This window comes from Paramormyrops kingsleyae, chromosome 9 (assembly GCF_048594095.1).
Source record: "Paramormyrops kingsleyae isolate MSU_618 chromosome 9, PKINGS_0.4, whole genome shotgun sequence".
Classification (NCBI taxonomy): Eukaryota; Metazoa; Chordata; class Actinopteri; order Osteoglossiformes; family Mormyridae; genus Paramormyrops; species Paramormyrops kingsleyae.
Window position 1 is genome coordinate 36,536,086 of NC_132805.1, and position 13,151 is coordinate 36,549,236.

General features: G+C 50.3%; 1 protein-coding gene across 1 annotated transcript in view; it reads right to left on the reverse strand.

Annotated features, from left to right (window-relative positions):
• Positions 1–13,151, reverse strand: part of itga8 (integrin, alpha 8) — a 49,313-nt gene that overhangs the window by 21,613 nt on the left and 14,549 nt on the right. Inside the window, exons 12-16 of the mRNA XM_023844545.2 lie at positions 12,482–12,687; positions 9,472–9,663; positions 4,941–4,986; positions 4,049–4,156; positions 373–428 (exon numbers count right to left, since the gene is read on the reverse strand). Of these exons, the coding sequence (XP_023700313.1) occupies positions 373–428; positions 4,049–4,156; positions 4,941–4,986; positions 9,472–9,663; positions 12,482–12,687 (608 nt within the window). The remainder of the gene's footprint in view (positions 1–372; positions 429–4,048; positions 4,157–4,940; positions 4,987–9,471; positions 9,664–12,481; positions 12,688–13,151) is intronic.

Here is a 13,151-nt window from a genome sequence, read left to right on the forward strand (position 1 = left end):
TAGCCCTCTTCAGAGGGTACATACCATCATGCCTTCTGGAAACTATACATCTGCACAATAGCTGCATTTAGAAACACTACGGACACAGAAGCTATTCTGTTTGAGATTTACACATTTTTCCTACTAGATTTTGAAAGTTGTTCCAGCCTCACCTTCTGCATTTTACTACGTGCTTTATGCAGTATGATTTATGTTCCTCCTACACACCTCCGGACTGTCTGGACTATGGTATTCACGTGGTGCGTATTGATAATATGTTTGCTAATTCTATTGCACAAACTCTTTAATGAGGTTTTTGCACATATGTGCTGCATATCTTATCACTCAGGTTTGGGGGGGGGGGGGGGGGTATGGCCTCCAGGCTGGTCTTACCTACTACTCCAGGGATACCAGAGCCAGAGGCCTTAGTGCAGATGTTCACATTCAGGCTGCAGGGCGGCAGAAGACAAAGAGAGGCAATTAAGGGCAGCTCCTGCATCCAGGCCACACCCACTAGATGGTGACCACAAGCAGACCAGCGCCAAACTCAAAGCCCCTTGTGCTGATCTCCCTCACAAGCAGACCAACGCCCAAACTCAAAGCCCCTTGTGCTGATCTCCCTAACAAGCAGACCAGCGCCAAACTCAAAGCCCCTTGTGCTGATCTCCCTCACAAGCAGACCAGCGCCAAACTCAAAGCCCCTTGTGCTGATCTCCCTCACAAGCAGACCAGCGCCCAAACTCAAAGCCCCTTGTGCTGATCTCCCTCACAAGCAGACCAGCGCCCAAACTCAAAGCCCCTTGTGCTGATCTCCCTCACAAGCAGACCAGCGCCCAAACTCAAAGCCCCTTGTGCTGATCTCCCTCACAAGCAGACCAGCGCCAAACTCAAAGCCCCTTCTGCTGGTCTCCCTAACAAGCAGACCTGACCGAGACATCTTACACATAGCTCCTGTCGTCCTGCAGAGCAGCTTCTGAGAGCTTTAAGGAAACATCAGCAGTGCTGTTAATCACCGTAAACTTCTCGGTTAGGAATGAGGCAGATGGACGAGTCGGGACGCCGTGGGAAAGAGACGAAGGTCTAAGGAGAGGCAGGTAGAGCAGTACAGCTGCAGGCCAAGCTAAGAAGAGCTGAAGAAACACAATAATACAACAAAATGATCTATTTGGAAATAATGTAAACCAACTGCCATGTCAGACACATGACGGTCCGGGGGGGCAGACCTCAGGCGTGGGGTGAGTTAGAACAGGCCGTGAGTCCTGATTTATAGATCGTCTGCCGAGGAGGGGACACACTGGGGGATCTTGAGCAGCACAGGGCCCCCCAGACTCAGATCAGGTGGGTTTGGGTGGCGACAGGCAGGCCAAACCCCAAACCCCCCCCAAGTAAAGAAGAATGTAGCTGTCCAGCAACATGACACCTGTGTCTCGGTGTGGGACGGCGAAGCATTGACCGAAAACACGATAAACAAAGATAAAGCGTGTAATTTAAAACTGTTAAGTGTAAACGGCGGCACGAGCTCCGCAGGGAGAGCACCGGCCTAAATATTTAATGAAATAATTTTCTTACGTGCTTATGGTTGGATAATTGCCCACTAATGGCTTCCAGGGCAGTCTGAGGCACAATTAGGCCGCAGCGCGCTGAGCGCTTCCTGTCAGGGGGGGGCTATGTGAGTCCTATGGGGTCAGGGGGTGTCCAGGCCCAGGGGCTGAGCCCTTATCGGCCCGAGTATCAGCGGGCCCCAGGAAATGGGCTCCTACACGGTGAGGGAGCACAATTAATGGCCAGGAATTTAATAAGAGCTCGTCGGGGGGGTGGCTTCTCACTCGGGCTGTGCTCTCCAGCTCATGCCCCCCCCCCTCGACGCAGCGCGCCAATCGGATATCGGCGCCGTTTTCATGGATTATTAAGGTCACGAAATGTGTGTTTCCACGTTTGTTTGATTGCGTTTGCATTGCAAAGCCACAGCCCGACGTTATCTTAGCGACAAATAAACAGCAAGAACAGAGATCGCCTGTCGACAAGCTGAAATCACGCCGGCGTCCCGTCGGGGCAAAGCTGGGAGGTGCATAGGAGCAGCTTCTCCTGCTCGATGCATTGCATGCGATGTGGGACAGGCCCGGGGAAAAGCATGCGTCGGTGTAATCCTCGAGTAAACTGACCATTGCAAAACAAGGAAATGGGGCCCGAGGGATTCCAGAGGCGGTCAGAAGAACCTTCAGTCCCGTTAGCCGGTGCTGGTCGTTAATGTGTGCTGAGGTCAGCAGGACATGGTCCTAGCAGGGGAACCGAGGTGGTCGTCCGGGGAAACATGCCTGAAGAAAGGACCCCGCTGTACACAAACCGATCTGCCGACGGGGGGCAGGAAACCCTGGGATTATTAGGCTTCAGGGTTGCAGGAGGACCATTCCGCCATCTTCCCGGGGACCGGGGACATCCCCCCCCCCCCTTCTATTAGGACAGAACGCTTCCTCAGCAGCCAGATGCAAACAGATGGCTGCAGATCTGACCCAAGAATGACAAAATATCCCAGCTGACAGAAGAAAGAAAAACTGAATGCTGGTGGATACAGACGCCTCAGAAGATATGAAAAGTTGATGTTGTGGCAGCTGCAAAGTCCGAGAGGTTCCTGAATCTGAGAAGGTCGCTCTGTACGGCCACGGCCAGCGCAGAAGTCCAGCAACGTCCTCAGCAGTCTGGCATAAAGCCACACTATCAGAACTATACATCACCCATAATTTCATAAATCGGTTTGTCCAGAAAGTCTTTTCTTTGTTTTGGTTTTAACTATATTTTGAGAAAATACAAAAGCATTCCATGAATATTTTGATTCATTCAAATAATTTATATTACGGGTCTCTAATGCTGCAAATCGATTTTCATTGTTCACCACTGGAAATACTGGGACTTCAACTGGGACCACAAGCAACAGCTTTCCAGAAACCAAGCGAAACCAGTTCAAAGACCCTGCTGGGAAATTCCATTACCGCTATAAAATGTGAGACCCCTGTTGCGGTCAGGGTGCCAGTTGGATTGAAGGGATCAGAGCAGCGCTGGTCTGCTGTGGTCTTTGGTGAGATGGCAGTGTCTGTGCATTTGCAGAACAGACCCTGCCCCGAGGCCTGAGAGTCTTCCTCAGGGCAGCATGTCATTAAAGTACCCCCCCCCCCCCCCACCCCCCGGGACTCAGTCATGGAAGGGGTGGGATATTAATGGGGTTAAATTATTCCCCTGCCGAGGACGGGCTGTTTCACCTCTGGGGTGGCCAGTACATTCCTCTGCAGGGAGCTCAGCACCGGCATGATAACCCCGAACTCACGCCACCTTCCTTCTCTCTCTCTCTCTCTCTCTCTCTCTCTCACTCTCTCTCTCCCTCTCTCTCTCTCTCTGGATGTACGGTTCAGCTCAAAAACACACAGTGAACAAGATCCTGAGGTTAACCGCCCACCCCTCCAGCTCTGTTTGTCAGACCATTCAGAAATGCAGCCCCCCCCCGCCCCCCCCCAACCTCCACAATCCAGTGCTCTTTTCGCATCTAACAAGGCAAAACTTTTGTTTTTGCAAATGTCTTTGCTCCAGCGCTGTTTGTCAGGATGCCTGAAGGCCGCTCATCTCCGGCGCCAAGTCTCTGAGGTATTCCATGCGCACGGTCACGAAACCCTCCAGTGCCTGAGCCAGACCCCCAGGGGGGGGGCTTCCAGAGGACCGTCTCCCACACTGGCAAAAACAACAATGTCGCTGCACCATTTCACCATAAGCGTCCGGCCCTCGCTGGTCAGGTTCTGCAGGTCAGTGTTTCTCAGACCAGTCTTTGGGGGCTCACTTAGGGAGACCCCCCCACACTACCCAGGGTGCTCCCCCTCTCACACATCCACACATATCAATGTTCAGCCAGGTTCTCCTTCCTGATGGTGGATGGAGACCTAAAAACTCAACCATCTCACAGCCCCAGTTCAGCTCCTCTCTGCTGAACTGCTCCATGTCTCTGCATTTCAGTCAAACCAGGCACCCCTCCACCACTGGGAGGGGGTGGTATGATCCAGCACGGCCCCCCATCCCCGGCTCTCACCAGGATACGGCAGTGTCCGTGTTGGGCAGGTGGCAGTTCTTGTCCTCAGGGTTGAGGATTCGGGGGTTGAGGATCATCTGGGAGTCCAGAGTGACCACAGGCCGAGCTCTGCAACGAGCCCCACTTCTGTTAAAGGCGTCACGCTGACAGAGCCCCTTGAATTCAATCAGCTACACATATAGATGGTCAAGTGTGGGCAGCATGAGGTGAGAAACTTCCGTGGAGATGTGCACACGCCGTGTAAATGTGCACACGCCGTGTAAATGTGCACGGGTTGGGCCAATACACACATGCTGTGGGTGTCCAGGACCGAACACTTACAGACAGATGTGATTGTAAAGCCTCTCGAGTTTCTGCACGAGACCTTTCTAACGACCCTGCTGTGAAAGCAGCGGTTTAACACTTTCTGAGAGATGGTCAGCACTTATGTTTTAGACATATTTAATATATGTTAATATATGTTTTAGACAAGAAGTGTTTACTAGCTGGGGTAAGTTATGCTAATTTACTAGCATGTTGAGCGTTATTTTAGAATACATTTGGAAAGTGATGGGTCACATAAGGGTTTCTGCCTCTGAATTACACAATTACCAATGTTCAGGCACAAACACCAGAATTCTGGTGCCTTTCTGCACTGAGACACTTACAATAAGCTGCTGGCAACATAACATGTCCGATGTGAAGAGCTATAGAGTAACATGCCCCTCCAATGGACTGGGAGAGCCTGAGCAAAGTCGGAAATAGTTCACATATCTTGGCAGCTGTCCTAATGAGCAGAGTGTGTGTTTATCGTGTGTGTCAGTTGGATGAGGACCTGGCTTGGGATGGAGATCCACAGGGGGGCAAAGACTCAGCCTGTCAGGCCTGTGAGATGTTCATCAATGCGTCCTACCTGTAGACCACAGCTTTGTCCACGCCAAAAGCCCCGACAATCAGGTCTGGGGGGGGAGGGGGGGAGAGAAAGAGTATGAGCTTCAAAGACAGCCACAGCTGGGACTCATTTCGGGGTCTCCAGCGATCGTCATCCGACACAGACGCCTCACGCTTTTGTGATTTTAAATAACTGTAGTCTCTCCTTATAAACACGTGATGCTTACGTGATGCTGGATTTATTATCCCCGAAGAATGTGCATTATTCCTACATTTCCCAAAATTAACCAATTTTGGCAATAATTTCTGTATAGGGACACATAGAATACCACACAATACAAGGATAATTACGGACATTCGACATTCACACAATCATGTTAAAGTTTGTATATCGGTTAGTGGAACTTGGTTATTTCACACATAAAGATATTAATTAAGACACAAAAAGCTTGAAGTTTGTTTAATGAATGTTGAGAGATCAGCAAAGCTGGCTTCAGTAACCTCAGATATGTTTCACTGCATCGACCAAAAGGAAACAACTATATTGTTGAAAGTAATGTGATTTACTAAACCAATACAAGAACTGGGAAGAGTGTAACGCTGCTATCGGCTAGGCTAACAGACTAAAGCGAAAACCCCAGCTTGTGGTTTGCTGACTTTGGCACGGACACTAAGTGAGAGTGACATCTGTTTCAGTCATTAAAATCATCCCAATGAGTGGCGCAAGATCTCCCGATATTTTAACCGCGTGTTTACACGGCTAACCCTAGAATAAACGTGGCCCCTTCCATGTCTTTGCCAGTTCCGTTCGTTTGTTTGGCAATAATGTGATTAATTACGTGGCTCGCTGTGTTTTGATTGGTGCTTTTTCACAGACTCCCCAGGTAAGTTGGGAGAGTTGACAGGCCTCCTGGCGCCCGCGTTCGGAACAGTCCCTTAAACGGCTGCAGAGCTGGACCACAGCGCAGGGGAAGGGCTGTGGTATCGCTTGCAGAAATACCACGCCACTGGCCAGCAGACACAGGCTTCCAGTGCCGTCGGCGTTATGAAAAAGCTGCATTTCTTAATATGCCAATGCAGGGGGCAAAAAGTTAGCATGAACTGGAGGGGAAAACCAGCACATCCACGTCCGCGTGATGAATCGGAGGACCTCTCAGACTGACAGGGAGAGACCAAAACATTAAACATTTTGCCTCAAACCCCTGCTGTTCTGGTGAAGAAGCCTTCTAAAGCAAAGTAAGACCTCTGCGTTTTCGGCGGTTGGAAGGGCAGAAGTCCCAGGGAAGCGGCTTTTGCTGAACAGGCCTGCTAAAGTCATCCGGCGAGGTGCGAGATAATCCCTTTACCACGTCCATGCCTCAGGGCCGCAGGGAGCGAAACTCAACCTTGTGTTTAGAATGAGGAATTCGGCCCTGTTTTCTCTGCATCCCGACTTTTCCATTTGAGGGAGACGTCAACGCGTGCTGCTCTAAGTAAATATGTTGACGATCTATAACCATGTTTATCGCCGGGGGAAGGAATGACCGGTGGCACTGGAAAGGCCCTCTAGGAGAAACTGCGACGGAGCACCTTCATCCATCAGGCTGAGATCACCACCTCCTCATCTGGCAACATCTGCCATCAGAAAGATCCTCGCTGCCAAATTTATGACTGATTCACTTGACAGACAAAACTCTTCTCCCACGTCACTGTTTCCGGTTTCTTTGGCAGATTAGCATTTTTACCCACATTTCACTGGAGCTGTTGAGCTTCAGGGGCTACAGCAGTAGCTTTCCTGGAACCCGGACCGGATCAGATTGGTTACTGGGCTGCTCTATTCAGAAGGAGGCGGTTAAGACCCCGGCGTTTGTAGCTGGGCCTGGGACATGGAACATTCCGGTGTGAGTGAGTGCCAAGGCCCGTTGCTGCCGTGTTGGGACGCTTCGTTAAATGTTGGACCTATTTTAGCTCCACCCTCCTTTAGAAAGCTGCTCGGGGATCTGTCTGACCCAGTAGGGAATACATTTCTTAATTTAAGTACATGTTTGCCTTTTCAAAATCCATCTGACATTGAGAAGGGACTTAGTCTGTATCTGACGGGAAGAAAACGAGACACAGCCTGTATCCTCTGACCTACATGACTGGGCTGAACCGGCCATCTCTCGTATTGGCCATTTTCTTGGTTTGCCAATGGGTATGTGGGCCAGCAAAATGTATTGTTGGGGGGGGGGTCCTCCGCTTGGGAAAATTCATCATGGAGTCATGTGGAAGTCTAGTTTAGCCCTGGGACAGTGGGACCTCAGACAACCTCAGATTCACAGCACATTTGGTTCCCAGTCTGGCCAGGCTCTGATCAGCGAGCACACCCTGACGTTGGGGAGGGGTCTGATTAAAGGGAGGAACCGGCTGAGTTTCGGTCAGCCGTGTCCGCAGTACCACTAGGGAAGCGAGCGTACTGAGTCCATTTATGGTTACTGGGTCCATCTCTACCATCAGCACATAAAGGTCATTAAAGTCTGATGTACTGGGACAGGCTGGTACACAAAGGGACCTCGATGACCCAGGACAACAACAGACTGACTTCTTAAAAACACATCTGAAACTGACATCAAAACCATTTTAAACTGGTCTGTAGCACTTTGATCAAACTTAGGAAAGAATATTATACCATTATATAGGAGTTTATATAAGCATATATATTTTACCACATCAATGGCAAGCTTATATAACCTCTGTTCTTACGTAGCTCATGCACCGATCAAAGATAAGACTTTCTTTGAAACTGGCCACATTGCCAGACTGCTAATGTAAAATGAATGAAACAATCTCAACCAGAAATCAAACTTTGATTGAAAAGCCACCCATGAGTTTTAATTAAGCCTCCCCTGCAATCCCAGAATCCCCTGCTTCATTTAGCCCAATTTAATCACGGCTTTTCCTGAAGGCCGCAGAAGGGCATGAGGAGTGGAGTTTTAATGGCAGGTGGTCCAGCGGTCAAACAGCTAGCCTTTAGGTCCACTAGGGTTCCTTCTGTTCTACCCTCAACCCAGAGTATAATTCGAAGTGATTTCGTAAAAAATACAGCCGTACAAATGGATTAAACTACAGGAAGCTTAGGTCTCTTCACAAGAAGTGTGAACCAGTAAATGCTTCAGTGAAAGCTGCCAATCTGGATCGCTGTGGATCCATGTGAAGATGCGGCTCGATCCAGCCACATTCTGCACGGCACAAATAAGGAGCCCGGCTTCCTGTTTGTGCAGCCAAAGATCTGAGGAACTGTGTTATTATTCCATAATTAAAACCCAAATATTTCAGACCAGAATCCACATTAGCAGGCCAATCAAAGCCTCTTCAATCTGGTGGAAAAATAATCCTGTAAAAGGGCTCATTTCGAGACCAGATTTCCTTTAATTACCCGGCAAGTACACATGCTATGCATTACATGATTTAAATACATGCAATTTTGCCGTCCTGTGCCTCTACAGGCGCAGATGTAACTCTGAACCCTGTGATCACAGGTAATTATTAAAATGTGCTCCGATCACGCCTCAGAAGAGACTGTGACTTTGTCATTTACGAGAAGGAAACCTGTCCCAAATATTCACCAAAGTAGAGGTTTCCCTTTAACTTGTTTTTAGTTTTTAACAAATCTGTTGTTCACCATAATTCACACATAAATAGGTACTTTGCATCATACAGTAATATCATGAGTGGCACTGCATTGTACTGAAATTAAATTGAGGTGGACTCATATACCATGGAAAACTGGTATATTGTGTGTCAATATCCTCATGAACCATGTAAGCTCCACACTAACATCATCCGTGTTTTTACAGTGAAGCGGCAGTGTCCACATTCCAAAACACTCGAGCTGCATGGTCTGAACTGCGCATTTCCCACTGCAGTGTCCCGATTTCACAGGCCCATTGCAGTTGCATTTACCGATGCATTATGGTGCAGCCAGATCACGCCTCTCTGAGAGTGAGAAACAGGAGCCATCAAAGGGTGTGAGTTTTCCCCTGGATGGTGTCGTACTACACCAGCACAAGGTAAAGCCATTTTGACCAATTCTGGGGGTTGGGGGGGGGGGCTCTCCTTGGATAATAACTGGCCAGTGGAGACTCCCGCGGGTCGACGGTGCGAGAGCCAGCGACTGATGCTCCTGTCTAGAGGAGACCAAGAGGCCTCACAATTTGCCACAAACCACAAAACCAGACAGCAAAAAGATCAAGCGACCAAATAGAAAATGATGTAAGAAAATATGGTATGTTAAAAAGCAGCACCTGCCAGTCTCCTGCGCGTTTCAGTGCGACGTTTTGCACTCTTTCCTGTGTAGAGGCACTAATGCATGGAAAGCTGAACATGCTGCCCTTTGAAGCTGCAATTGGGGCCATAAACTACGTCCATGTCTTTACAGCCCCCCCCCCTCCCCCCCCCCCCGCTGCAGTGGAGGTCACACTTGTCCTTTGGCCCTCGTCTAGCCGGCGCGTGATGACTTTCTCAGAGCCGGGATGGGGAGTGGGAATTGCGGAGGGGATCAGGGTATGGAACTTTCCAGAAGATGCACCACTCACCTGGATAGTCATTCCTGTCCAGGTCGGAGCCCCCCCTCAAGGTGAAGCCGAAGCCTGCGGGTGTGCTGGTGGACGCCCAGCTGCCCTCTAGCATCTGTGAGGGCTTCAGCTTCAGACCGCTGCTCTGCCCGTTGTAGATGAAGACCCGGCCCGTGTGGTCCTCGCCGGCGAAAGGAGCCCCCACAGCGACGTCTGGGGCGGGGGGAGACATGAAAGCCTTCAGCGCAACCTTCAGTGCAGCCAGCGTAGTTTTGCAGGCACCCTGGGGGCTGGGAAATGCTTGGTTCTGCCCTAAGCTGAGTCCCTCTAAGCTGAGTCCCTCTAAGCTGGGTCCCTCTAAGCTGGGTCCCTCTAAGCTGGGTCCCTCTAAGCTGAGTCCCTCTAAGCTGGGTCCCTCTAAGCTGAGTCCCTCTAAGCTGGGTCCCTCTAAGCTGAGTCCCTCTAAGGTGAGTCCCTCTAAACTGGGTCCCTCTAAGCTGGGTCCCTCTGAGCTGAGTCCCTCTAAGCTGAGTCCCTCTAAGCTGGGTCCCTCTAAGCTGAGTCCCTCTAAGTTGGGTCCCTCTAAGCTGGGTCCCTCTTTCTTGAGCAGCCCGGCCATATAGGCCAACACCAGCCTGCAATTTCCAAAGCATGCGACCAAAACTGACGGCAGTAATGCATAACCAGCATAAAACATTCAGGAGCTCACTGTCAGAGGCAAATCCACTAATAACATCTGTAATTTGCCTAAAAGCAGCCACTTCCTGTAAGTAACTGTGTCTGACATGCTTGGCAGGGCACAGCGGTGGGGCTGTCTGCTGGTGAGATCACCGCATTTGTGATTATGGTTTGCATGGTATTGTGGGTAATGGTTCTACTGTGAGGTTACAGTCTCTCATTCTGCTTAAAGGTCACCGGGCCCAAGACGTAGCAGCAGAGCTAATGCAGAGATCCTATTCATCTCACAGCTTTTATGAGAAAAGTAGCTGAGCTCTTGGCAACGCTGAACAAACAGTGCGATGTTATGAAGATCATCTGAAAAGTCCCAGCTGCATCACACGGGGCTGGATGCATCACTTTATGTTCAGTGTTCATCACCTCACTGTGCATGTTAATGCTGAGCCGTGGGAGGGTAAAGTCCATCATTCAGGCCTGGGGGTGTCCAAGCTTTTTATAACAAGGGACCCCCAAATAAAAAGGGAGGGGGGACTCCTGGCCCCTGAGTGGGGGGAGTCCCCATTACCATTTGGTGCATTGCATGAATGAGACAACAATGGCAGCATTTAATCACTTTATAATCCATACCTGTGGACCCTGTACCTGCCCTGCAGACACCCCAGGGATGGACCCTATACCTGCCCTGCGGACACCCCAGGGATGGACCCTGTACCTGCCCTGCGGACACCCCAGGGATGGACCCTGTACCTGCCCTGCGGACACCCCAGGGATGGACCCTCTACCTGCTCTGCGGACACCCCAGGGATGGACCCTGTACCTGCCCTGTGGACACCCCAGGGATGGACCCTCTACCTGCCTGCAGACACCCCAGGGATGGACCCTCTACCTGCCTGCAGACACCCCAGGGATGGACCCTGTACCTTCCCTGCAGACACCCCAGGGATGGACCCTGTACCTGCCCTGCAGACACCCCAGGGATGGACCCTGTACCTGCCCTGCGGACACCCCAGGGATGGACCCTGTACCTGCCCTGCGGACACCCCAGGGATGGACCCTCTACCTGCCCTGCAGACACCCCAGGGATGGACCCTGTACCTGCCCTGCGGACACCCCAGGGATGGACCCTCTACCTGCCCTGCAGACACCTTTTCCATTTTCTACACTGTGGTAAATGCTGACAGGAAGCTGCCGTCCCTCACTGAGGACGTCTCTGCTGTGTGACATCAGCTGCCCGACAGCGCTGTGTGGGGTTGCGGGGGGGTGGGTGGGGGGGTCAGATGACTTCCAGAGGTCCCCCCTCGTTAGACTGATGTTTTACACGATGACTCCACTCAATGCTACTTGCTAAGAACAAAGAAAAGATCCAGATGTGCTGAAAGCCAGCAAGATGTCCAGCAGCAGAGCATCCCGCTCCTTCAGATGGTTTTTTCATTTCACATTTTTTAACAAAAAAACAAAACCCTGGTATGTAGCTCATAAAACTAATGACGCACTGATTGCACCAGCAGAGATGTACAGATGGGATCCATTTAGAGAGCGTTTCGACTCAATATGAATATTTTGAAACTTGTTAGTGCCAAGGGTTTGTAAAAATAGCTTTATATTTTTAAGACTTAATCATGCACCTGTGAGTAAGCAGAAAGCTTCCATAATTGGCCTGAAGTTTTTATTTGACTTATTTATCTCAAGAATGATCAGTGTGATTTAGGATTGCTGCAGTCTGCGGGACCAAGACATCTGATTGGTTGGCCCCGCCTCTTCTAGTTCCTTGGACCCACTTCCTCTACAATCTGATTGGTTATCTCTCTGGACCAATCTCTTTTTTTTTTTTTCGTTCTGCCCTCAGAAAAATTTTGTGTAAGTAAAACTCCCATGAACTATTCAGCTGGCTTTCGAGATGTGGTGTGCCGTCCATCCTGTTTGCGCCAGTGCTTCCATGGCACAGCTCTTACTTCCTTGGAAAAAGCATTAGGTGCTGAACCTCATATCTCACAGGAGTGCATGTGACCACTGCAGTGACTCATTAAACACCGATCAGAATGCCATGCGGCCAGTTATAGCCAGCTCTATATTCCAAATAGGGCCCAGAAACACACGTGTGCCCCTCGGTCGCAGGAACCCTCTAGACGATTAAACGGACCTAGGAGGCCTCATGGAAATCCAGGATGTCTATGCGCACAAAAACATCTGGACGGCGACAACAGTGAGACACAGCCTTCTGTTCCGCAAGGGCTTCTGAGAGCACAGAAGTGTGTGGTGGTAGTTAGAAAAGCTTGTTGAGGGTGATTTGAACAGCCAACCAAAAGCTAAAATCGAATTAGCATGGAATGCTAAGCTAAGGGCAATGGCCTACCGTGAAATCCGTCCTGGTTCAGGTCTCCCAGGGATGCTATGGAGCTCCCGAAGCGGCCGAACACATCCGTGCCAGATAGGACGATGGGCTCGGAGAAGAGCAGCAGGTCCTCCTGGAGGTAGATGTAAACCCGGCCCAGCTCCCGGGGCTTGCTTTCAAACTCCCGGTCCATGTAGAGTGGAGCACCCACCAGGACGTCATCCAGGCTGTCGAGTGAGATGGAACACACTTTCTTGTTTGTTACTGTGATGAGCGATATTCACGGTGAATTGCCAGCACATATTGGGGTAAACCCGAGCGTGGCTGCCTGTAGCGGCATGGTGCTCCGGTGAGAGCTCTTATTATCGGTGACACGTCACGATTGTTAATTCCGGGAGAGGAACTGTTCTCATCTGGCTGGCCGATGAACATGCTCCGGACGATTTGCACTGGGGGCTCAACACCAGGTCTCTAACCTGAGCTTTGAGCTAAATGTTGTTGGCTTTCAGGAACGAGGACACTTTCTTTTGTCCCACAAAACCAGAAAAATGAAGTGACAGTTGTTCCAAGAGAGGATTTCTTGAATTTTGCCCCACATCATCCAGCTTCTAAGCATTATGTTATGTGCAAGACCAACTTCATGCCTCTGGTGAAAACTCCCCTTGGATCTGCTCAGGGTGCTCTGTTCAGA